The 25,351-nt window shown below is 43.6% G+C and overlaps 2 protein-coding genes across 20 annotated transcripts; one reads left to right on the top strand and one right to left on the bottom strand.

Moving 5' to 3' along the window:
- Window positions 1-51: 51 nt before the first annotated feature.
- c2cd5 (C2 calcium dependent domain containing 5) lies at window positions 52-19,685 on the bottom strand. 19 transcript variants are annotated; one of them, XM_031860224.1, is made up of 32 exons: window positions 19,378-19,685; window positions 18,749-18,857; window positions 18,501-18,587; window positions 18,202-18,373; window positions 18,009-18,104; window positions 17,686-17,841; window positions 17,335-17,572; window positions 15,362-15,522; window positions 14,109-14,327; window positions 13,509-13,597; window positions 13,068-13,103; window positions 11,723-11,831; window positions 10,199-10,255; window positions 8,475-8,589; window positions 8,223-8,321; window positions 7,975-8,086; window positions 7,804-7,883; window positions 7,518-7,704; window positions 7,260-7,424; window positions 6,645-6,689; window positions 5,929-6,069; window positions 5,767-5,830; window positions 5,562-5,623; window positions 5,225-5,323; window positions 5,043-5,132; window positions 4,862-4,940; window positions 4,384-4,476; window positions 3,897-3,929; window positions 3,473-3,604; window positions 2,106-2,299; window positions 1,874-2,020; window positions 52-1,733 (listed from the first exon to the last, which is right to left on the bottom strand). In XM_031860224.1, the coding sequence occupies exons 2-32, from the start codon at window positions 18,836-18,838 to the stop codon at window positions 1,608-1,610; spliced, it is 3,573 nt and encodes a 1,190-aa protein (XP_031716084.1). In that variant the 5' UTR covers window positions 18,839-18,857; window positions 19,378-19,685; the 3' UTR covers window positions 52-1,607. The 19 variants fall into 19 exon arrangements, with proteins under 19 accessions (XP_031716084.1, XP_031716102.1, XP_031716093.1 ...); XM_031860242.1 differs by having other exon boundaries at window positions 3,503-3,604; XM_031860233.1 differs by having other exon boundaries at window positions 3,473-3,574.
- A 2,857-nt stretch (window positions 19,686-22,542) lies between these two features.
- Window positions 22,543-24,811, top strand: tnni1c (troponin I, skeletal, slow c). The gene is made up of 8 exons (XM_031866777.1): window positions 22,543-22,624; window positions 22,783-22,786; window positions 22,903-22,944; window positions 23,671-23,712; window positions 23,852-23,983; window positions 24,103-24,192; window positions 24,287-24,469; window positions 24,571-24,811. The coding sequence occupies exons 1-8, from the start codon at window positions 22,614-22,616 to the stop codon at window positions 24,655-24,657; spliced, it is 591 nt and encodes a 196-aa protein (XP_031722637.1). The 5' UTR covers window positions 22,543-22,613; the 3' UTR covers window positions 24,658-24,811.
- The last annotated feature ends 540 nt before the right edge of the window (window positions 24,812-25,351 follow it).

Below are 25,351 nucleotides of genomic sequence, written 5' to 3'. Positions count from 1 at the left end.
ATATTAAAAGTCTTAAAGTCTCATCACAGATGATGGTCAAAGAGATGCATCTTGGTTTGACTGAGTTTATTGTGCAAGACTTACCAGGCTAGCATACAGATTCATGGCAATAAAAAGTGGGTCTGCATGCTGCTAATCAGAAAGCAAAAGCATCTAAAGTATGTACGTTCAAGTTTTAGACACAGGTATTGAAAACTGATCAGACAAACACAGGGTACCACGTGTTCTCCGACACAGGGATTCATCATTGCACAGTTAAAACAAGCTGTATGTTTCATACATGTTATGCTACAAAAATACTAAAATCTGACTTTTGAGAATATTTACACAGTTTATTTTCAGGTGGCACTTACACCATTAGATGCTTTTTTTTCCAGTACTGGACATAAATGTCAGAAATGTAGAGATGAGTAGCAGGATTATCACACACAACATGAGTGCACAAGCAACAGTGATGAAGCTTGACAAAGGTATGCCAAATCTAACAGACAGCAAGAAGCATCTAGAAGCGGAACTGATCCCAGAGCTGCAAGTGAAGTACAAACTGCTTACGGTTTAATTCAGTCAAAACCATCTCTAATACTTTATCCTATGAAACCACCCTGGTGCTAGACCCCACAGGGACACATTTTACCCAATATACCCCTCACCATTTGCACTCTCACTCCTGTATAAGTTAATAAAAGGCATACATGCCTTTTAATCTGAGCATTTTAAGATAAAGCATTACAAAACTCTAATAGTTGAATTAATAAAAATAATTACTGGAATAAACAGTGATGGCTGTTGGAAAGGAATATTCGTGCCCTACAAAAATACATGCATGTGCCAGTAACCCTTGCCTTTTTTGTTTCCATTATCAGTATGGATGAGATCATTATTTGACACTTTCTGCAGACATTTGACCACCTATAGGATACTGCCTGTGAGCAATACTGTGACAGTAAGTAGGAAGATTATCCATCGGCATAAAATGTAATTTAGACATTAAAACTGGACACCAATTAACAAATAGATAATTATAACTAAATGGCCTCACGGGGTTCTCTGAGTTGTTTTGATTCAACATTTCCACTCGAGTGAGGCTTTTCTATTTTAAGGAAGAGCACCAGCTTTGTTAGTCATTATGTGGCCACTTTAAATGATCTAATGTCATGCAATATCCCTTTTGGCATGGCCCTTCAATGACTCCTCCTGTGATCTGTAGAGCTGCCGCACTTGTGCCCACACACAAAGGAATGGCCAACATACTGTAGCTGTCGGTGGCCCCATTATGGACGGATGTAATACATATACAGAGGGTCCTTCGGCTGTTGTTTTTGAAATACCCAGATTATCTAATACCCAAAGAGCAACATCAGTATCTTCTGCACAAATATTCTCTTTAAAAGCACAAAAAAAACAAAATGCACTACCATATTAATCCAGACTGCATATTTCTGAGTGTATGAGAGTAATTGTTCTTTATTGCCTGCGTTGAAACCTGTGGGTCTATTACAGAGTTTTAGGGCAGGCGTAAACAACTCGTATTTGGACGGCTAGACTCAGAAAGCTTGTTCACTCAGATTGTGTGTCCTGCAGACAAAGTGAGGCTCTGTGTTTCATTGTCATGTCGGCTCATCTGTGGCACTAGCGCAGGTCTGTCCGATATTTGTCGTTGAGGGAGCGGGCTCCGGGTCCGTTTCCCTGACACAGATGACGGCATCACCACTCACATTAATGAGACACTGAGCCTTGAGGAGAAGAAGAAAAGACAGGAAGAATAAACCACAACACCGCTAATAACTGAAGTCCGAGGATGCAGACAATAGTTCATTGTGCTTTCACGTATAAATGGACTTAGAGGTAAATACTTCTGTGTGTGTGAGATTACCTGGTTCTTGTTTGGATTTTCCATTAACATACACTCTTTCATGCTGTAAGACACCACTGCATTGCCACCCAGGGCTGCTACATGGGCTCGAACCATCGAAAACACCTCTGCTATGAACGTATGGAGGAAGCCACTGACGCCCCCTTCCTGCAGAGGAAAAACACAAACAATGTAGACACTTTGTACAATATCATGGGGCCTGTGCACGCGTAGCCCGTTTCTGCAGACGTACCTCCCGTAACGATGTTGTCTCCCTGATAAAGAACATGTTGATGATCCCGAGGTATTTAATGATGCGTGTCCCGGGGAGGAAGGAGAGCGGCGTCATCTTCACCACAGTGACGGAACTTCCCCTGAAAGAGCGGTTGGACCGCAGCGAGCGCGAGCGTCCCTCAGGCAGCGGACTGCAGCGCTCCAAAGATGAGACTGCAGGTTCAGAGAGAGCATGTAGAGGTCCAAAAGAGACGCGAAAAGAAAAACAAGAGGAGGGAAGGAGGGGGGGACGAAAGAGAATGGAGATACCAAAAAAAAAACATTCAAAAATAGGGGAAAAATAAAAGCAGATATGAACTCTAAAGCAGAAAGAAATGTGAATGTGGAATGTACGTGCAAAAAGGCAACCCTGTCAGCATTTTCACAGCAGGAGTGACATGTGTGCACTTATCTGCAAGTATGTCAGTTGTCTGTGTGGATGTGTGGTGCCAAAACAATCACTTGGAAAGCGTGCGTTGCCATGCGTGGCATGCAGTTGAAGCAAACGGACAAGACAGTTAAACAGTGTCTGCAGACAGACAGACAGACAGACCTGGGCACAGCTGTGTATGTGTACAAGTGTGAGTACAGGATTTTGCAGTACAGTGAAGTACATGAGAGAGTATTTATATCCGTTTCAATTTGTGAAAGAGGCTTGAGAGAAATGGAGACGGACAGAGGCAGCTGTGAGCTGAGCTGGGCACATGTACACGAGCCAGAGTGTGAAAGATGCTCCGTCATCTTACTGCAAATTGACCTGATGGGCCTTAAAATGCATCAAACCAGGAACCTTCAGAGCCACACATTAGATCGTAGTTTACTTACTGTGTACCGGACTAAAAATCATACCAGGTGATCTTGCAAAAACATCATTGCCCCACCTACCAACCCGCCTGCCCCACCTTGATCTCTACCACAGTGTTCACATTTGTATGTGAACAGTTTATCTACAAATCATGGGATGTCTTCTCAGCTTCAGCACATTCACTAGAGAAAAATCAAAGGAATTCTTTTACTAATCATCAAATATCTCCAACCCATCCAACCCTTACACATCTAAACAGGTACAAGTAAAAAGATTTTAAAAAAGACTTAAGTTGTTATCGTGGTGGCCGCGGCTGCAGACATTTAAAAGCCAAGCTTCTGATTGGGGATCCCTCTGAGGGGCGGGGCTTCAACGTTCACACTCTAGCTAAAAAGCTGGTGCTTGATTTACAACGCTCCGCCCCCCAGCGGCATGCATGGAGGGGTGTGCGAGTGTATGTATGCGAACATTTGCATGTGTGTGTGTGTGTGTGTGGGGGTGGGTGGGATTGCTTGTGAAACGGTATTTGTGGGTATGATCACCAGAGTGTGCTAGAGACTGTGTCCTCCTACTTGTCTTAACTGATCCCCGTCTCATGGTGTGAGCTTTCAGCCTAAGCAGCTCTAGCCAGGTGCTGCATCTGTCTGCAAAGGAACCGTAATCAACGAAGGCAGCTGGAGAGAACACACACACACACACACACACACACACTCACACACACACACACACACACACACACACAAAAAAAAGCCCACAACCAAACATACACAAACGCAACGACGACAACAAGAGAGAAAAATAAAAAGTAAAAACAGGACACAAAAAACGAACAGAAAACAACAAAAGTTGATGAGGTTCGGGAGTGGTGCAGGATAACTCTGTCCGAGATGAAAGGATGAAAAGGTAAAAAAAACAGTGTGGTGGTTTTGGTAGCAGGGAGAGATGGTCGAGGGAAAGGGAGCTCACCTCTGGATGAGACGTTGGTACTCTCTGGGAAACCTGTCACACACAAACATCAAAGTCTACCTTTGCACTTGGCAGGGAGTGGAAAGGGTTCAGGATCAATCCCTTGCTCTTGCCACAAGGCTTACAACGCATGCGTTACTTAGCTTTCACCTGCGATCATAGTTCTCCACCTAATCAGTACTTGCTAGAGATGGAGCAAGCTCCTTGCTCTGTGTTCTTTTCATGTGAATGAAAAGTAAGCCATGCGGTTTTAGGAGCTTAACCACACACGGTCATCTAAGTTCAGACCAAAGGAGAACACACTGGGCTATGACACATCACGGTTTGTTTACCTGGTGAACGAACCATCACCAGCTGATTTTGGCAGAGTTTTGCAGCTGGGGTGAGTAAAGAGACTGTACCTAAAGTTGTTAGTGGAGGAGATGGGCAATGCCTGTTAATGAAGCAGGGCAGGGGGGGCAATTAAAAAACAATTGTTTGAGACTACCTGGGATTTTGGGTGTTGGCTGACAGTTGGCGGATGACGAGTCTGCACATAACTCCATGGAAAACTGCAGCTGCTCTTCGGTCTCGCTGCCTCCTGAAACGAAGCGCATATAATCACTCAGGTGCTTTAATCTGATTTCAAACACAACAGAAGTGACGTTTCTCACATATAATGGGACTATATGTCACTCGGCTTGTGGTGCACAAAGCGCCAAATAAATACATTTGAAAAACTCAACAGAAATGTCTCTTCCCAGAAATCATGAGCTGGTTACTTTAGATAACCTACAGACCTTTTTGTGAGCAGTTTCCTTTTCCCGACATGAGAGGAAAAGTGTGTATTTTTGATTTTAGGGTGAACTGACCCTTTAAAGTAAGCTTCTAAAACAAGACTAACAAGTGTTGGTGAAGGTATTAAAGACTGTCGGATTTTGGGTGAGCAGAAAAAACAAAAAGATAATCTCTTTAACCAGACAGACCTTTGGTGGGGGGCTTGTCCGCCGTCTTCTCCTGAGTCTGGTCTTTGTCAAACGTCATGGCTACCGCTGTCACTGCGACCTGAATGGGAGGCAGAGTAGATATAAGAAACGATTAAAATTGACTTATCAATTCTGTTTTGTTTGCAATTTCACTAATCAGAGATGTCCTGAAACCTCCCACCTGTATGAGTTCTTCCTCTGGCACTGCTACAGTGAAGTTCAGCTGACACAGACAGCAGGGGATCATAGAGCGCAACTTGAAGTAGAAACTCTGAAACAAACACAATGAATTGACTTGTAACAAGTTTCATTATAAACAGTGTATAACAACGGATAAACATGGAACCACATACGGCTTCTTACCTTTAGAAGATTCTCACATAGGTCAGTGAAGATCTTGTTCAAGCCTTGGTTAGTAAGATTGGCATTACTCAACCTAAAGACCCTCACAGATGTAAACATCTGTAACACAAACACATAGCTTAAACTTACCAAAATACACACAAGGGGCTTCATTTCCTAAATTCGTACTCTGCACTAATGGCAGTTTGTTATAATTAAGTGCAAATTGTAGGCGACTCTACAGATTGAAAAATACTACATGTACACAATGGCATAATCTACATGTATGAGAAATTTTTGTTCGGTGAAGATTTGCTGTAATGTGTACAGAAAGCGACACGATATCATGTAGAGTTACCTGAACTCCTGAAGTCCAGTTGTGAATCCCAGGCATGATCTCAGTGTTGCAGCTGTAGAAACCTGAAGATATGAAAGTGGAAAAGGCAGGTGACAGGTGATGAAGCATAGCGACGTTTGTTAGCGCCTCAACCCAACTGGGAGATAGCTAACTTAGCATGTGCAGTGCAGAATGATGCACTGTGGAGTGTGTAGACGGCGCACACCTGTGGGGGTCGGGGCATCGGTGAGGAGGGAGTGGATGTCCTCCACAGCATCAGTGTCGTCGATCTACGGAAATGACAGCAAATATGTTCACAAAGAACAGACTACTTGTCCATGGAAACAGCTGCGTATGAATGTCTTCAGTTGTTTTTATAGAAACACACCTCCAGGACAAAGGCATCCTTCTTGCCATGGGAGAGGTCCAGTTCGGACACTTCATCTGAGCTTTCTGAGTGGGAGCGGAAAAGTCTGGAGCGTTGCCTCGGCTCAGGAATCGGAGAACCCACCACTTCCTCCGTCAGCTCCTGCAAGCAAAAGGGGGGGGGGGGGGGACACAAAACCTGAGCGGACAGGACGTCAAAGTGAACACCAGAACACCACAGCAGCTGCACATCTGCATCTCACTAGTGCCCAGACTGTACAGGTAGTAGAAAGTCTATGTTAATAACACACCTCATGCTCGCACTCACTCGAGTACCCAAATAAGATTCACCATTACACACACAGACACACACACACACCTGATGACACACACACCTGATGTTAATTTGAATATGGATCTGAAAGAGTAAGGAGTGGCAGAAACAAACACACACACACACACACACACACACACACTTTAAAACACATACACAGGTGAGAGTGTGAATGGGGTAGATGGTCACAATAAAAGCACATCAACACAGATAAAATGAGTCTACAGTGGGCCGCCCTCGAGAGGTGACACCGGAGTGGGTTACACATCTATCTGTTCCCAAACGTCCCCAGTTTAGAACGGTCATACAGTTACAGTAAAAGTGGTGTAGTATTGAGATTAATATAGTGAAATATTTGTCATGCTTTGCTGTGTCTCACAGCTAAAAGTTGCCGTGCTCAGTACCATGTTTATGCCGCAGAATACCTCAGGGTCCAGGGCAAATAATTTCTTTAATGACCAGAGAAAGACAAGAGGGGTAAGTTTTTCATGATTCACAAAGAACAGACTACTTATAATGTGTGATTACGGACATGATTGTAACACTAGAAAAGAGAGAATTAATCCCAAAATAAAGGAAACAGTTCAGCATGAAATCGGTTTGTGTCAAAAGATTGACTGGACTTAATGTGCAAAATAAAACCTTATGTGTGACACTGTATGTGACAGTCACAGTATTTAATGGCCATAAACTGCTGATATTAGCCCTAAAAGCACATTCAATTGACCTAAGATGCAGGTAAATTATTAATATTCCCAAGATTTATCAGGGCACATGCTAAGTTCCCAACACATCTTAACAAACGAGGTTGAAACAGGTTCCCAAAGTGTTCTATTTACAGTATGGGCTGTAGGCTAACACCCACATGACACCCTGGCTTCCGGAGTGTTGAATGAAAGAGTGCAGAAACATAATTAGCAGTGGAAACCTGGCCTACTAGGGGAGAATTTGCAGACCTAATCACAAAGCTAGTCCTTCCTCGGATTGATTACTGTCCATGCATGTGCTGCGTGTCTCACCGGAGGGTTTATTTGATACAGCTCTTTGTTCTTGGCTATGGTGTCATTGATCCTTTTCTGGATGGTGAGGATGTGGTGCTCATTGCTGAGGTCACCAGGAGTCTTCCCCGCAATCTGGATGCCCCCTGGTGCCGGCAGGGCTGTTAGGTACACTCCTGTAGCAGACTGAACACACACACACACACACATCTATTTTAAAGGAGTTGCAGCAAACACTTGTGCTGCTGATAAAGCCGTTAACCTAACATGTCAACCTACAGCCAGACCCAGAAGCATGTTCTCTCCGACACTGATCTGTATGTGTAAGCCGAACAAAGAGTTCATGCTCCGCAGCTTCAGCTTGTTCATCAGCTGAGTGTGCAGCTCGTACTCCATGAAAGGCAGCAGGTTGGAGATGGCCGTCGCGTTCACTTCGCCCTGAGCCTTCTTTTTCAGACGGCACAGTCTAGAAGACAGCAAACACTGGTATTTACTCACTTTGTTCAATATCTTAGCTGTGAGGCTCCTCCAGGAGGAGGCCTTCATTAACTGTGAGGTGTTGTACCTGGCCTGGATCAGGCAGCCCTTTCCCGTAACAGCCGCTTCTGGTGGCAGGTCGATTGTTGTGAACAGCACATCGGGAACCTTTAAAGAAAAACACAGCAATTACTATAATTCATTTATACTTTCACTACTCATGTAGGAGTCTGTGATTCAGTTAAATTATATTTGAGACCTTCTGTCGCCTGCAGATGTAACAGTAGGTGAGCTGGGCGGGAAAGGGCATGTTGAGCTCATCATACGGGATGTGGCAGAAGCCACAGCTCGGGGGAGACGGCTCCTCAAACCTGGAGAACAACACACACACACACACACCATCTGGTATCAGCCTCCATGGGTCAATTCAAGCTGTGCTGTATATATACACACTGTTACCATACGAGGATTCACAATCAGTTAGCTCAGTCTTTGAATCATGACAACCTGTGGTCGGCAATTCCGATGTCTAGGCAGCCTTCACGCATATACCGAGGATTCAAGATGGCCGCTGTGCCCGCTGCTGACAGGATACACACCTCCTCGCTGTGTTGAAGGGAGGTGGACAGATCAAGAGAGAAAGAAAGGGAAGAGGATGAGAACAGGGCATGAAACTATGTGTTTAAGACAAATGAGAAATATTAGGCATAAAAGAGATGAAAAGAGAAATGCTTTCCCATGTGTGCTACTACTACATACCAGATGCTAGTGCTCTCGCTGTAGCCCACAACAGCATGGCAACCAAGAGCTTTGGCGTGAGATTTGATCTCCTGGCGAATCTCCTCCCACCAGGCGTCGCGAGTCTCCGGCTCATCTGCAAAACACAACATTCTGAATGATCTATCAAAACCTCACTAAACACTGAAGTCTAACGATGAGGTAACGCTAAACCCAACTAACTGTTGTCAATGTAGTGACGTGAAAAAAAAGACAATTACAAACATTCCAACAGGAAATGAGAGACAAGTCTGTATCTAAACTGATTGCTTTGATTTAGCAGAAAATAAACAGACGTCACAACAGTTCACTTTGTATTTTCTGGTACATGATTTAAATGGTGGATCAAAGCAAGCCAAAACCAACCATCAGTTTGTGAAACAAGGTGACAATAATGAAAGGAGAGGATGATGATGAAGGCAAAGTCAATGGTTAGGTTACTTGTGCGTGTTCTCACTGGCATTCCTGAAATGAACGTTATCTAAAAACATATCGTCTCTCTCATCGATGTCTCCTTCAGCACTTAGGATACGCTGTGCCTGATGTGTTCCAAGTGTTTCCTACCCTGGTGACAAAGGTTTTACTTCAAAAGGTATTGAGCCTTCATCATACTTAGTCTAAACCATGGGTGTGTTTCAATAGTCTAATAATGAGGCTTTGCTCCAATAACACCTCTGTTTTATTAACATTATTCATGAGAGCCTAATTGTTGCCAGGTGTGAGATTAATCTCACTCATTTCTGGATCTCTGAACAAACAACACATGAAGGAAGCTACATTAGAGTATTGAGCCGCACCCAATGACTCCCTGAGAGGGCCACATGCGGGCGAGCGGACGGAGCCCCCCCCCCCAAAAAATAACAGAGAGAAGCTCATCTTCCGGGTGAGATGGGGGAGATGACTGAATGAGGGGGAAAGAATGGGAGATCAACATCAACTGAAGAGATGAAGAACAATGACTGATGGCCAGGCTACAGGCCCACCAGGTGGGTTCCTTTAAACCAGAGCCAGCATGTCACACAGGCACAGGCTCACCAACGTGCACGCTCATGACCATGTGCACGCTCATGGGCAGAGAAGGGCCATATTCATTCACCAGAGTCCATAAAATCTAGATTCAATTTTAAGTGATACCATATTTCCTCCATTCCCCGAGCTCATATCTTTCCTTCCATCCCAAATCCATATATATATATATTTTTTTTTTTCCCTCAACTGCCACCCATCAAATCAACCTGTCTTCCATGCATCCATCCATCCCTCCTCCTCTCTCTCTGTCTCCCTCTCTCTCTCAGTATGAATACAGCCCAGTGAGTCAGGGATGCACATGCCCGGTCAGTGGCTCCTTGTCACAGAGTAAACCTCCTAAACCTTCTCTGGTCTAGACAGGTTTGATTCAGGAAGCGTTAGAACAGCGCTGGGACAATGTCAAGGAAGCTCTACTGTCAGCGGGAGGAGCTAGGTAGGGGGGGGGGGGGGGGGGAGCCAGGCCAGGCTGGATGGGGTGTGGGGAGGAGACAGCACATGCTCAACTCAGCTCAGCACACAGATTAGAGGGAGGAGAATGGCAGCTCACTGAACTCAGTATCCAGGTCATGTTGGATTTGTTTGTGGACGTGGTTAAATGTCAGTGTTGGGTGCACGCTGAACTTCAGTGAGCGGCCATGACTCCCGTGGGTGAGAGCAGTAAAAATGGGAGGAAATACCTGCAGTGACTAGACTATTCCAGTCTAGCAGTTTGTATGAGCGTGTGTTACCCAAGGCTGGGCCAGAACACACACCGTTAGTACAGAAAAGAGAGAAGAAGAAGAGACAGTCTAACAAACAAGCCCAGCACTCCACTGTTACTATGCAAAGACAGACAGCACTTCACAAACACTATGCAAAGACAAACTATACTCAGGCCTACACACACACACACATACACTCTCACAAGAAGAAGACTGACAGGGAAAAGAGGAGAATAGAGAGGAGTCAAAGCTAAGATTTAAGGAGAAGATATACTACGTCTAATACAAAAAGGAGCATACCGTAGCAGTAGAACTCCAGTAGTCTTTCTAATTTAAAAAAGGTGCCCTGTAGAGTTTTCTTGTAAACAAACATTTTGTTTCTCACCCAATGCATGTTGAGTATCTTTGAGGTCTGACAAACTTTACTCATAAAAGCTGATGTTTTAAAATGATGACTCATGGTCAGAAACTCCACAAGGTGCCTTTAATGTTGCTCTGTCGTTGATGGAGTCGAGGCATTGCGACAGTGAACAGGGCTCTTTTCAGAATGGTTTCCAAGTTATAAATCGCATTGGCTTGCTTATTCCTTTATGCAGATCATCAATAAAATCTTTTTTGGGTAGCTCATTCCCTGGCTAACCCTGAAAAGAACCCTGTTCATCCTAACCCAGCTCTCCCCTCTACCTAAACTCTCAGACATCCTTCAAATCAAAGAGATCAAAGAGCATTACGGGGAACATTACTGAGGCGGTAAAGTGGACTCAGCAAATGTCTTATTGTCCTCAATATAAATCTCATTAAAAAAAGTCTGCTTAATACAAGAAAATATAAGAATTTCGACACAGAGATAAGAAGCCTTTCGACCAACTCAGGAGTGTATATAAAACACCACAGCGCCACCTGCAGCCAACACCAGACAACAGAAGCAGCAGGCAGCAGATTGGAGCCATGCACAACTATTGCACCTAACCTCCAGGGGGCAGCACCACAGCGACCAAAGCACGCACACGCACACGCACACGCACACACACACACACACACACACACACACACACACACACACACACACACACACACACACACACACACAGCCATCACATGACCTGTACAGGCTATATATATATATATTACACAAAGCCAGTGAGTCAAACCACAAGGTGAAAGTTGCCCCTATCCATGACACGTTTTGACACATCTGATGATAGCCTATGCTAACTTTACTTCCTTGAAAATGCTACAAAGTTGCAGCCTATGAGCAGGAACAGCTTTCACCTGCATTAAGACTTAAGTACATGACTGATCATTTCTCCAAACAATCAAACATTGGGACTCGGACCATTCGTGGGATAGCTGGTCAACACAAGAGGATAACGGGCAGCATTGACTAAACAGCACTCACACGACGCTGGAGGTCGCTGGAGGAGCTCAATCATGTCGTTTCACGGGACAGTGGACGAGCTACATTAGGACATCGTGTGTTAGCGTGTGTGCTGCACTCACCGGGGTTGTGAATACGGTCCAGTAGTTTGACAGAGCGAGCGCTGACCACTCCACCGACATGAACCAGAAACCCAGGTGGAAAAGACGCCAGAGTGAAGAAGGGGAACTCCTGCAGATAGAAAAAGGCTGAGTCATTTACAGCAAGGGAACACACACTCCGGACTGTATCTGTGTGTGTTTGATCATATGTGATGAGTGCTCGATGGATGTAACATTTTATTAGTTTATATTTTTCAAAATGTTTGATTTAAAACACCTGTTTTCTATGTACGGTATCTTTAACTGATGAGTGTAGACTTGAGTGATAATATTGTTAATGTTATACCAGGAAAAGTGCCAACATGCAGCAAAGATTAGGTGTTATGGTGTCTTCCCCCCCCCCATGCAATACCCCAGAGGAGTCCCCACTCACTCCTTTCAAGCCTACACTTTAGAGCATTTTAAATAGATCTGGAAGTGATTGAGAAACTGTATTTTCAATAAAGCCTGCCTATTTTGTATCACTCATTTAGTGATTAATTCAATCCTTACAAATCTATATAAATGCATTAATTAGGTTTGAAGTTAAAAGTGAAGAACACACACACACACACAAGGTCCTGGCTCAGGACTCTATTATACATGCTGTTCTGTCCTCCGACATGACATTTTGTCCTCAAATAATGTGAATGCAAATCAATCCGTTAGCGTCTTAGTCCTCATCCTAGACTGAAGTGATGACCACTTGTACAGAAAATCTGAGGGACGTTAGGATTTCCAACCATGCAGGTGTATGTGATGAATGGCTTTTCATGGGAAATAAACTACCAATAGGTTTATTTCTTCTCCAGCACTCCAGCAAGGAAGACGACTACTAATTTGACTGACAGCTCCTCCCACTCCGAGCAAGGAGGCAAGAATGAGGTGATGAGGTGAGCGTGCTCATTCCCGTCGTGGACACAGGGAAACCAAAATCAGACTCGGGAGAGAGAGAAAGTCAGAAAGGAGGGCGGTGCTTGACAGGAGCATCCAGAAGGCGCACACACACACACACACACACACAGTCACAAACCCCTTCAAACTTGAAGGGATCACAGCTTCTAGCCTCCAGCCCTCCGCCAAACATGTCTGTAAATCTTTTAGAGCGCGGTAGGTGCCGAGCAAACACACCATTTTGCTCAGCCCAGCCTGCTCCTCTTAGATCTACATACAACTAGAGGAGGGACGGGGTTAGGAGATGATTCGGACTTGGTGGTGGCCATCAGCTGGTCAGGGTGTTTTGGGGAAAGGTGGAGACACAGAGAGAGAGAGAGAGAGAGAGAGAGAGAGAGAGAGAGAGAGAGAGCGTCACACTGATGGGACATACCCTGGCGTCTAACAATAACCCAGAGGAGGTCGCTCCCTGAGTAGCACAAATGGTCAAGAGGACAGAGAAAGGGAACATTACTTGCTCTTTCAGAGACCCACTCCCCATTAAACACTGAAGTGCAAATTAGTGATATTTCACAGAGAATGTAGCCGTGGGAAAATTAGTGAGCGACACACAGTGTGTAAGTGACTGTTTGTCCTACGTGCAGACATCCGAGGCCGGTAACTGGCAAAAAATGCCACGCCTAGCTAGCTGCTTTGGCTTGTGATGCCGCTTGTAGTTAATCAAGACACAGCCTGAACATAAACACAACGTATGTGTACGTGAAATTCATTGAAACGGAGCACTTGAACTCGTGTTCTGCCGTGCATGTCAGTCTCAAATGTCTGCATATAGAGTGAGTCGGTGTATACACATGTGAGCGTTGAGTCATTGTACCCTCTGCTCTAGAGCCGTCTGCGTCTGCTGTCTCAGCAGGGTCTTCAGAGGCCCCGCCTCCTTCCCGACGCTGCCCCCACTGCCCATTCCTGATCACAGAGGAGAGTCCGGCTTCAGTTTCGGCACTTTCAACACACAATGGACTAAAGAGCCGGTCAATCTGTCGTCAACACGTTGATCATTACGTTGCAGTATTAATGTTATTATGACAAACCAAGTGGAAGCAGCAGCTGGAATTGCACACAGAAACATTAGATTGAGAACAGTCACTAAACCTGCTTCTTCCTCATAATAAGACTGCCCTACTCAGAAGATTTTCTCTCATTCAGGCACGAATACTGGACCTAGTAGTTTGGGTACGCCTGATTAACACACCTAACCACATGGTGGGGTGGGAAAATCCTGAATGGGACTCAGGACTATCAGTCAGTGGTGTAGCTTGTGGGCAGTTGCACCATGCATGCTGAGTTATTTGTTCCAGTTAACACCAGTCAAGTCAATCTGAACAGTCCTGCTGGTGACCCAATATACAGGAGAGGTGCCAACACTACGCTGTTGTAAAGTTCTGTCACGTGATGACACACAGCAGTCCTACTATACCGGAGGCTGCCAGCAGCAGGTCCTCGGTGAAGGACACGCTCTTTCTCAGCAAGACAGAGTCTGAGTGGGCGGTGGAGGGAGGGGGCGGGGTGGTGGCTCTGGGAGCAGAGCTGTGACCACAGCCCACTGAGCCAGAACCAGCAAGGGACAGAGTGTCTGTGGAGAGGGTGGGGGAGCTGGGGCAGAGGAAGATCCCCGGCCTGCATCTCACTGGCTCCACTATCCAGCGGGGGGGAAAAACAGATGAAGGGGTCACAGAAAAACAAAGATATGTTGAGAATGGACAGGCAGAGCAATGAGGAGAGAGGTCAGAAGCACAACAAATGAGGAGGAGGAGGAGGAGGAGGATGTGACAGGGAGAAAGTGGACAGTAGCATAGAGAGAGATTAGCCTGATAATCAGACCGAATTGCCATTTTGTTTCACTTCATTTATTGAACGTGATACTGTGTTCATGTTAGCCATTTGCTGGTTGATGTTGGTCTTTTATTTTTGCTCTAACCACTCGTTAATCTAATCATCTCTAATCACTCTGGAGCGAGCCACGTACGCCGTGGTCGAGGCGGCTAAGAGCAGCAAACTCAATGGTTTTTCAGGACAAAGGAGGAGTGTTTTAGAGTTGAGAGTCATTGCTTCTTTAAGGCTTTGTTACCATTGTTCATGGATCTGGCTAGCAATCTGTGCAAGAAGATAACGCCTACAAAGTTCTGACTGGTTTACTGTTCCTCCAATTGTCTGAAAGTATCATCAGTGGGCACAACACTAGACCCATTTCAGTGCAGAACAAATGGAGATGTGGGAGACAATTCAGAGGTCTGGAACCAAGCTACAGAAAGGAAGTGGTACGCTAAAGGATGAGGATAGGCAAGTTCACATGAACAGGTGAGAGAAGGAAAAGAAGAATGTTGGGAGCAAAAAGAGGGAAGAGAGGGAGAGAATATGATAAACTGATAGGAGAGGAGGAAATATGAGAAAAGGGAGGAGGAGTGGGAACAAGGACAAGTGAGGTCGGCTTGGGGGGACTGCTGGTCCTCTCCTGAGGAGTCAGGTGAGCGGCTCTGGTAGGAAGCTTCTTTTGGCTAAATGTTCAAATGTGCTCAAAATGTCCCTGGGGCAGAGTTGGACTAAAGTGACCTCAGATTAACAACAGCCCCTCATGAGACACAGTGCTTCTATTAAAGACCACAACAACAGGGGGGTGAGGGAGAGGGGAGGGATAGGAAATGGGTGAGGGGGGGGGGCAAGTGTTCTTACCCGTCTTGGGCGTCAAACTGAGGTCTGTGTCTGATGATGAGGACTGGCGGCTGCATGGCTTGGAGGGAGAGAAGGGGGGAGGAGAGGAGGAGGTGGTGGGAAGGGCTCTGAAAGGGGTTGGCGGGCCGGAGGACGAGGTCAGGTCCTCACCAAATACCGGCCTGCCAGGAGAACATGACACACACACGAACACACACCCACCCACATCAGTCACCACTTTGTGTATGTGTGTGTGTGTATATGGGAGTGGGTCAGCGTTGCCAATAAATTGAAAGGTGTCTATTTTAATGTGTGATTTGTTTTGCATTGGGTGAGGTGTGTTTGAGGTGCTACGGATGGCTGGAAAACAAAAAAAGCAAGCATGGAAAGCAAAAAAAAAAAAAAAAAGAGATTAACACAAATTAAAAGCACACACAAACACATTAAACTAAAGAAAGCAACATGGCAAAACACAAGGAGGTCAACAGAGGATGACGAGCTGAAGCATGTGTCCCAGTAGAGTGAAGCAACGGTGAGGTGACTGTCGAGATATATCGGGCCCTCGCAGAAGGATGCAACTGGGAATCTGACTGCCAACCCTCTATCGTTGGAAAAAAAACAGTACAGGTGGAGGGATTATGAGTCTATCATCAATGCTTGGTCTTTCACTGACAAAGGGTATGTGGGTCTGCCTGGTCGTCTTTGTCGCGATGCCTCAGTCTCCCTCATATAAACATCACTGTCTACTTCTCTATTTCTAACTTCTTGTATCTATTCTATGCGTCTGCATACCAGTGAAGATGAGTGTGGGAACAGAGACAGAGAAGTTCTGGGACAGTCTCTGGGAGCTGCAGGCCGAATGCACTGGGCTGTTGTGGGTGGAGCGGCATCCGTGGGCAAGGGGAGACCTGGGCCAATCAGCACGCAGAGGGAGGAAGACAAGAGGACCGATTTGGACACAAGCAGTGAGAAACGTCCCAATCCAAATGTAGCCAGAGAGCCAGAAGAGGGAGAAAGAGACTCACACAAGAACCAACACCACAACATTGCAATAGAGTGCAAAAGGAGACACAAGGGGAAAAGAAGTTTGTTTTTACTCCCTCTCTAAGCCCCTGTGATTGCATTTAACGCCATGTGAAAGCAGCAGGAAACTCAAGAGTTTTAGCTGAGAGCCAATGCATCGCTCAGCTAAAAATCTCAGTATCACACAAACATGCACAAAAGGGATGCAAACACCACAGGAAAAAAGACACGCGGATAATCTCACCTGTAGAGACAGTGTTTGTGTTTAAAGTCCCCACTACAGATGAAACAATAACCGTCGACTGAACGATGTGGAGTAGGTGGATCCCTTGCAGAATAACCAACATATGTAAATCCCCGATACACACAATCTCACACACTGGCGCACAGATAAACTGTCTAAATGCAAAAAAAAAAAAAAAAGAGGCACACATGCACTCAACTGTAGATAAGCTTACAGTAATTGGATAAAAATCACAATTCAACCACTCAATAGTCAGGGTGAGGACCAAAGAACAAAGTAAAGGAGCACACTGTTAAAGGCTGAGCAGCACACGTGGGCTGGATACTCACTAAAAGACGCAGCACTAGAACATGCAGAGGCAGAGCAGAAAGCCATGCAAGAGCGGTCTAAGAGAGCAGACAAAGGGAGGAGGGGGTTTGAGGATGGCTGTGTGTGTGTGTACTGCACATGTGTGTGTCTCAGGAAATGTCATGTGCTGTTTCATGATGCAATGACACGCGACACAATAGACACAAACTACAGAAAGGGAACCAAAGATTCTGAGACACACACACAGGAGTTAGAGCTAGACTATACACAGACTAACATTCAGTACAATGCACACTCACACTCTCCCCATCATGCACACACCGATCATATTTCCACATTCTCACAAACTAGATTTGCAGTGAATCTTGCACGTTAAAAAGAGGCAGGGTCCATGCTCGTGTTGTTGGTTCATACTCACTCCTTTCCATCCTTGGAAGGGGAATTGCAGGCATTGGAAGTGGGGGCTGTGTTCGGGTGCATGTGTGTGTTGGTGTTGGGGGCGCTCCCAGAGCTGAGTTTGTCCAGTGTGCAGGCAGTACCTATGGCCCGGACTACCAGACCCGACTCTCCCTCCAGGTCAAAACACTGCAAGTAGCCCACCACTGCATTCCCGCCCATCTCCAATACCTTTAGCCCTATTTTCCTCTGCAGCTCTCCTAAATAGGGGGTAACACAGAGCCACATTAAGAAGAGAGGGGTAGAACAGAGAGGACCAATCTATTCTGCCTCCACACCGACACCAACAGAGGATCACAGTACATTATCTTACCGGACATAAGAGAGATGAGCCTCTGCCGGGCCTCATTGGAGGCCCGGGGTGTTCTTATGCGGTCGATCCACTGGTACTCTGGATCTTCATTCACCACAAGCTCCTCCACAAACCCGTGCACCACCGCCGCCCTGTAGCACCTTGGAATGGATGTGGCTACCAAACACCACAAAGAGTGAAAAGATTTGACATCTTCCGTGCATTGCTTTTGTAGGTGACTGCAATATATAATGTCAATCTGTATTTCATGCACACAGATTGTGTCATATGCTGTTTCTGTAAACTGTAAAACAATTGTGAACCAAAAGTCTAGTCAGACATACTGCAGAAGAACTTGACCCCGCAGGAGGACTGTCTGAAGCGGTTCAAATCGTTGAAAAGCTCCACTTTGACAAGGACATTGATCTCGCCGCGGATACCTAAGAACAAATAATGGAGAGAAATACATTGTAACAAGGGGAAAGGACATAAGGGGAAAAGTGCATTTATTATAGTCAGATTAGTTTATTCTTGTACCGTGGATTGTATCATAGATGGGAAACCAGCCAGAGATGACAGAGGCAGCCTCACTGCACAGCAGCGGGTCAATGTCAATGTAAACTTTCCCTATGGCATCGTTAGCACTGTAAGTATCGTGGTCCAAAACTGTGACCTGCAATGGCTCATCCTGCAAGTCCTCATCGTCAACCTACACAGCAAGAGGAGAGTAAGAGAGGATAGGAATGCCGACATTTAGTTCATCCACATCGTGTGATGCATTCAAATAATACGACCACTGCCCGCCAGGTGTAAAGAGAAGCTCGCTGGCCTTTTACCTCAAATTTGAACCATTCTGAATTCCATTGTGGATTGAGGGATTTGTGACAGACGTCGGTTTTGAAAGTTGTGTTTCCAAACTTAACCTGGGAAATAAAATGCAGGAGACACATCTTTTAAAATGCCACATTTACTATTTTGTGTGATCCTTATGCAACAACCACACTGAAACTATGTTAAATATATGATGTTACAGACGTGAATAGTTTGGTTTCATTAAAAGTATTGCTCTTCAAGGTTCACTCACCTCTACGAAAGCATCAGTCAGGTCACTGGCTCTGTCCATCACAGGCAAGTGGCGCCCAGCTACAATTTTGGCCTTCAGTTTCCCAGGCATGATTCACTTTTAAGTTAATCTGTGAACAAGTCATATGACAACAATAAAACATGTATACATGGCTTTTCAACTGATCACCTGCGTTAATCAACACTGCTCTCACTAACAGCAGTGATGACTGAAGAGTGAGCCACTCAAGTAACGTAACGTGAGCGTATGTTGTTGACAGTGTGGAGAGCCCACTCCATCTATTTACTTATTAGCTAATGAGCTAGCTTCCGTCCACTAAACTATCATTTAACGCGTCTAGCTCCACTCTAAATAGTGTATCCACTTGGTGTATAGGCATGTATTGAACTACCGTTCATGAACGCGACAGCAACTGACAGCTGACGTTAGCTGGTTAGCTAAATTATGTTAGCAAATCAAGGCTAGCAAGAAAAGCCATTTAGCGTTAGGTCAACTGCATTGCAGTCAATCTCCTTAGCTCCACCTGATCGGCCATGTTTTTACAATCATACTGCACAGCCAAACACCAATACGTAACAACAATACTATACTGTTAACGTTACTCCCAGTACAAACAGTAGTATCCTCACCAGTGCTGTAACATCAACACGCAGCTGTCAAAGCGGCAGCGCGATCGTTTCTCGGACATTACTGTTGACAGCTCGTCTGACCTCCGTGTATCTCCCATAACATGAGACGTTAACATTAGTTCACAGAACACCAGGACGGATAGTCTCGTTCAAATGAGAAACATTCATTAACTAGTATTACGACTAAATAGATAGGGTTATGTAAGTGACGTTACGACCGACTTATCGATTCATAACCAACACATAGCACTGGTTAGCGCGTGAAGCTAACGGCTAGCTTGATAAGGATACAGCTCATGATGAATGAGTGTTCACGTGTTAGTGCATGCTAGCTTCAGGTCGCCTCGTAAATTTGTGCTTCCATTTGAAACGCTGCACCTATGTTCCTCCGGTCAGAAAAAAACCCAAAATAAACCTTTTAACAATGAATCTCACTGAAAATATATCAAAGATATATACGTGTGAATATAATACGGACTTAGAGTGGATAGATAGTATAGCTATCGACTCACTAAAATACAGTATTTAAATTACAAATAAGGCAGCTTTGTCTTGTGCATGGGCAATTATAACCTTGGTGAAGCAAGTACTTTTTTTAATAAATATTATGTAATGTGTAGATTTATTAATCAGCCATGTTATTGTTTAGCTTTTTTGTAATTTTCGTTTTTTTTAAATCATTTATTTATTCGCACTGTAACAGAAATGGAGAGGCCTGTGGATTTTATACATTTTTCTTATTGTCAAGAAGTTACACTTGGTATACTGTTTCAGTGCTTTCTGCAGAGGTGCCAGCTGAGACCTGTCCCCCATTAAATACTCCAATGCTGAGCCATGTGCCTGGTGGATTTGTCTAAATCAAAACACAAAGCATATGGCTTGTCACCTCTATCCAGAGGGGGAAGTCAGACCATAGGTTGGTATTTTTGGTCTGTAGCCTATGTATAAAGAAACATGTCTGTGCCATCCCTGGAACTATGAGGAGGGAGTCATCACTCAAGATTAGGTTATACATGTATGACCTCTTTTTATCTGGACCCATTTTAAAGGTTACAATTTTCCTAGCCCCTTGTTAATTACAATATTACAAATTATTACAGAAGGACAGGAGGATGACGAGAGAGTTGTTTATCCAAAAATAGATATAGTTTATATATTACATTACATTTCATTACAGTCATTTAGCAGACGCTTTTATCCAAAGCGATTCACAATAAGTGCATTCAACCTCGGTATTCAAGAGAACTACTAGTCACCAGAAGTCATAAGTGCATCTCCTTTTTTAAACAAGCATCTACGAGCATAAACCAGAGCAAACGTACAGTGCAGAAACAAACAAATACAATAAGTGCAACAGACTAATACGAATACAATAAGTGCAGCAAACTAGTATGAATACAATAAGTGCTAAGTGGAAGACTCAGGGTATATATGTGTTGCATGCTGTCTTGTGCGGTAGAGGACAAAACTGAACCTGCCTCTATTTAAAACACAACATGCTTTTGTTCATGTAGGCCCACAAACCATATCATCACTCCCACAGAAATGAAGCATGACAGAAGAAGGTGACACCATCCAGGTCAACAATTTCCAACCTTTAAAGGATGGTAACCGATATGTGCCATAAAACAAATAAAGAAAAGATACAATGAATATGGAACCAATGTGTTCTTTCTGCACTATAAATTATTTTTAATCATGCCACAAAACACACACATGCTATGACCACGTGAATTTATTCTGTATCAATGCAAACCCAAGAGAGAGAGAAGAGAAAAGGGTACAAAATGTGTCCATCTTTGAAAGTGATGACAGGCAAGGCTTTCATAACATGCTTTCCTGGTAGTCTCACATAAACTTGTAACCATCCTGGCGTTAAAAATAAGAGAAATATTGGTTTCGGGTCTAGCACTTTCACCTCACATCAAAGTAATGTCCTTGGTTTGAATCTCAGCTGTATTGTTTGTGTTTGTTCCCACAGTCCAAAGACATACATAAATCAGGGGAAATGGGGCATAGCAAGCCTTCCCTTAGTGCATGCTGGGACCCCAATCTGTCTGTGACCCTGAAAAACAATACACAGGTGTGAAGAATGAGTGAATGCTACTGGTTGAACCTTTGATATTGTTGTTGAACTCATTGCACTGGTCATACTACACAGAGCTGGTGCACTTGTCCTCGTAATAATTCATGTAGACCAAACTGAAACAGTGCTCTTCACAGCAGTCACTTGTTGTCTCTTGCTCTTCTTGGCCGGAATTTCAGCCCACTGGATGTCAGATACACACATATGTTAATATTTTTTATTCAGGTTCATGTTTTATTTATTTATGATAGTCTACAATCTTTGACACTTGAGAAGGACGTAACACCAATCAATAAGCATACAGGTGTTCTAAAAACATATTCACAAAATAGGACACCAGCATAAACCTTCTCATTCATCTTATAAAATATCTCAACATCTACAGGATGGATGACACAAAATCTGCCACCATGTGTCTAATAGTGACTGAGTGGGTGCACCACATTGTGAGGATGATCGACATAGCACCAGAAAGGTTATTGGATATGGCGACGTGACCTCTTCTGTGGAGCAACACAAACATACAGGAAAATAATGTATGTTCTTCTGGTCTTTCCCATGAAATATGCCTTCACAAATATGTTACATGTGTTGTACAATGTTAATTATATTAGACTAATAAATAGCCTATTTTTTGTTATTGCTCTCAGATGACACACTCCAGGATCTGATGACCAGTAGGCAAATACTTTAGTTTCAGACTCATCATCCTTTACAACAGAGGTGATCATCTTGTCAATCAGTATGTAGTTGTTGAGTTAACAAACGGAGATTTCTCGTTAATCCCGATGACTGACCAATCATTTGTGACAGAGAGGTGGGCTGTGTCACAAATCCAGATATTCGAGAAGTAATAAAAAGAGAAGATGTCTCACTACGTCCTTACTTCAAAGTACCACAGATGTTGTCATGACTGGATAACCTGATACACAAAGAGCGAGAGGTTTGTGGAGTGATGCATCTTCTTAGAGAGGATCTTTAGTGCACAAATCCAACGTCTGCACCAACTGCTGTCAAAAACCATTCTGATTTCATACACTTCACTTTGATGCACGTTCTGATACGGAGGGTATCGTTTTCTGTTTTTCACTGGACTGTTTTTGTTGTTGTTGTCTCTTTCAAATCTACCAGCCTCCTCATTTTTTTGACAATGTTGAATGAGTAAGTTCTGTCATCACACAGTTTAAAAAGTTTATTTTTCAAGAGTGTTTAATTGGCCTATGATGGAGCAGGTTTGTCTCAGAATAATAACATTGTCTCTTGTTTGCTTGTGTCTCTCTGCTTTCTCTGGTCCAACAAATTCCACATGGCCATCACAGTGATGTAAGTTACAGACTGCATGTCTTACTATTCTTTCTAACCTCAATAATGGGGGAAACTAGTTACAATTTGATGTTTAATGTGGTTTAAATTCCTTGTCTTTATTCCTTTCTCCTCAGGACTCACCAGGCCCCTTGGCCCCAAAGAAATGTGTTGCAAAGGTAGAAATACTCATTTGAACTGACAATATGTTGAATATGAATAATAGTTCCACTGTGCTAACTTGTTTGAATGACTGAATCTTTTCACTCAGCTTAACAGCTTCCCTGGAAGAAAACAATATTACAAAGCAAATGGGTTGTATAGCGATGAGATAGGATATATAGTTTAAAAACAAAAGTTGAATTGTAAATGATCATGTTAACTATAATGATATGTACTGTATCATACTGACACAAACTCATGCAATTCCCCTAGTTATAAAGATCAGTATTACAAAGAAACAATGACACTAACAATTAAACGTTAACCTTCTCATGTATGATTGTATTGGTGAATGGAGCATTGACTGAACAACTCTCTTGCACATTCAGTTTTAATTGTTGATGTGTTGCTTTCATTTTGATCTTACCCGGCTTGGAGATATGATTAAATAGTGGCAGAATACAATTAGACAGAAAAAGATAACTATTTTCAATGCTAAATACTGGGCATTATAAGAAGCTGCTGTCTAGTATGCCATGATATATAGTAAGTCAAAGTCACATTGTCAATCTCATAAAGGTTTGAGTTGCTATATCAAAAAGAGGTACCAGTAATTGTACCAAACTAGGAACCCATTTTAACTATCGCAGGTAAGGAATTTACAATGTATCTGACAAAACTTATATTTACATTGCATCATAGCTAAATGATCTAGTGTAACATGTCATCTTTATTATTTTCAGCCTAAATCCAAGATTTCAGCCTCCCGCAGGCTATCACTGAAGGTAAATTACACATGTGTTGACTTAACAACAATCTAGAGACACCATTTTTGTCATGTAACAACCAAAAGGAAAGTTAGAAGCACTGGTTAAACACCAAAATGTCACATGCTTCTCTTCATGTTGACTTTGACTCATCCAGATCCTCTTGCTGACTCGTGCAACAGAAGATCTGGAGGCAGAGAAGACTGCAAGAGAGGAAGAGAAGGTCCGCTACCTGGGAGAGAAGCTTCCACCGCTGCAGCTCATTGGTTTAGACATGGATAACCTGCAGGTGAGAGGGGTTATGACCCTGAGATTAACTGTACAACATTGATTATGTATAAACGTTAATCATGTGTCTCGTTTGTGTACTTAAATACAGTGTGGTTATTTGTTTGCTGTTGATTTTAGAAAATATGTAAGGAGATTATTGAAAAGATTGATAAGGTGGATGAGGAGCGGTACGACTGTGAGGCCAAAGTCTTCAAGAACCACAGAGAAGTATGTCATCCACCATCACTGAAATAGAAGTACATCAAGAGAAAGAGTTCTTTATTATCAAATAGTCACCAGCTGAGCTTTTCACCATCTCTAGATCAACAATTTGAATCTAAAGATTATGGACCTCGGAGGGAAGTTCAAGAAGCCAGCTCTGAGGAAGGTGAGAGTGTCAGCAGATGAGATGCTGAAAGCTCTGTTTGGATCCAAAACCAAGGGCTCCATGGACTTAAGGGGAAACCTCAAGTCTGTAAAGAAAGAGGACATCAAACAAGAGAAGGTACAGCTACTCAAACAAACACAGAGATATCCAAAATCTTAGAGAGAGAAAAAAATGAACTGCAAAAAACGTAATGGTCTGTCTGTTTGTTTTGATACCAGGAGCTGACCATGGAAGTGGGTGACTGGCGTAAGAACGTGGAGGCCATGTCTGGTATGGAGGGCAGGAAGAAAATGTTTAATGCATGATGTTAGGGATTAAGAACTGACTGGAATTTGTTATAATAAATGAATAAATAAAAGAGTACATAATGTAACAAACGCTGCCACTCTTTTGGCAGAAGTAAAATCATACACCATACTTTCAAGTCACTGTAGTTTTTATTCCATTCTCAGGTAGAACATTTGCAAAATAGGATTGGGAATACACAGTTTATTACTGTCAGACAATGCTGTTATGTAAAAGAATACAACACATTCGTACATTTTGCCTCTCCTTTCGTTTCACCTACATATATTAACATTGAAGCAAATATGTAAATAACTATAACCTCTGCTCTAAAGCTGCAGCATAGAAAGAATTTCTTCAGGCACAATATTGGATTTCATTTGTAAATGCAACCGACTTGACATTGTCCTCTGACACAGTTATTAAAAGGGTATGGTGGACGTTTTTATGCCATTGACTTACAGTGACAAAGCACCAAAGATATTTTCTGTCGGAGCCGGGATATACTTAGCCTTTACCCTTGACTGGAATGAATTCCTCTCCGATCACAAACACTGTCACATATGCTAGTAGCTGTCCTTGGGCTGACACTCAGTAAGATGAAGGTTGAAAAATGGAGGGGTGACGGGATGGAGCCTCTGAGGAATTTAAGAGTGCACATGAGCATCTGTAAAAATACGATATGTGGCTGTGTGGAGGCCAGCGTAGTCATAC

The sequence above is a fragment of the Anarrhichthys ocellatus genome, unplaced genomic scaffold, assembly GCF_004355925.1.
Source record: "Anarrhichthys ocellatus isolate YVR2014 unplaced genomic scaffold, GSC_Weel_1.0 scaffold2, whole genome shotgun sequence".
Classification (NCBI taxonomy): domain Eukaryota; kingdom Metazoa; phylum Chordata; class Actinopteri; order Perciformes; family Anarhichadidae; genus Anarrhichthys; species Anarrhichthys ocellatus.
Note: the sequence above shows the minus strand (reverse complement) of the source record. Positions and strands in the feature narration are given on the sequence as shown.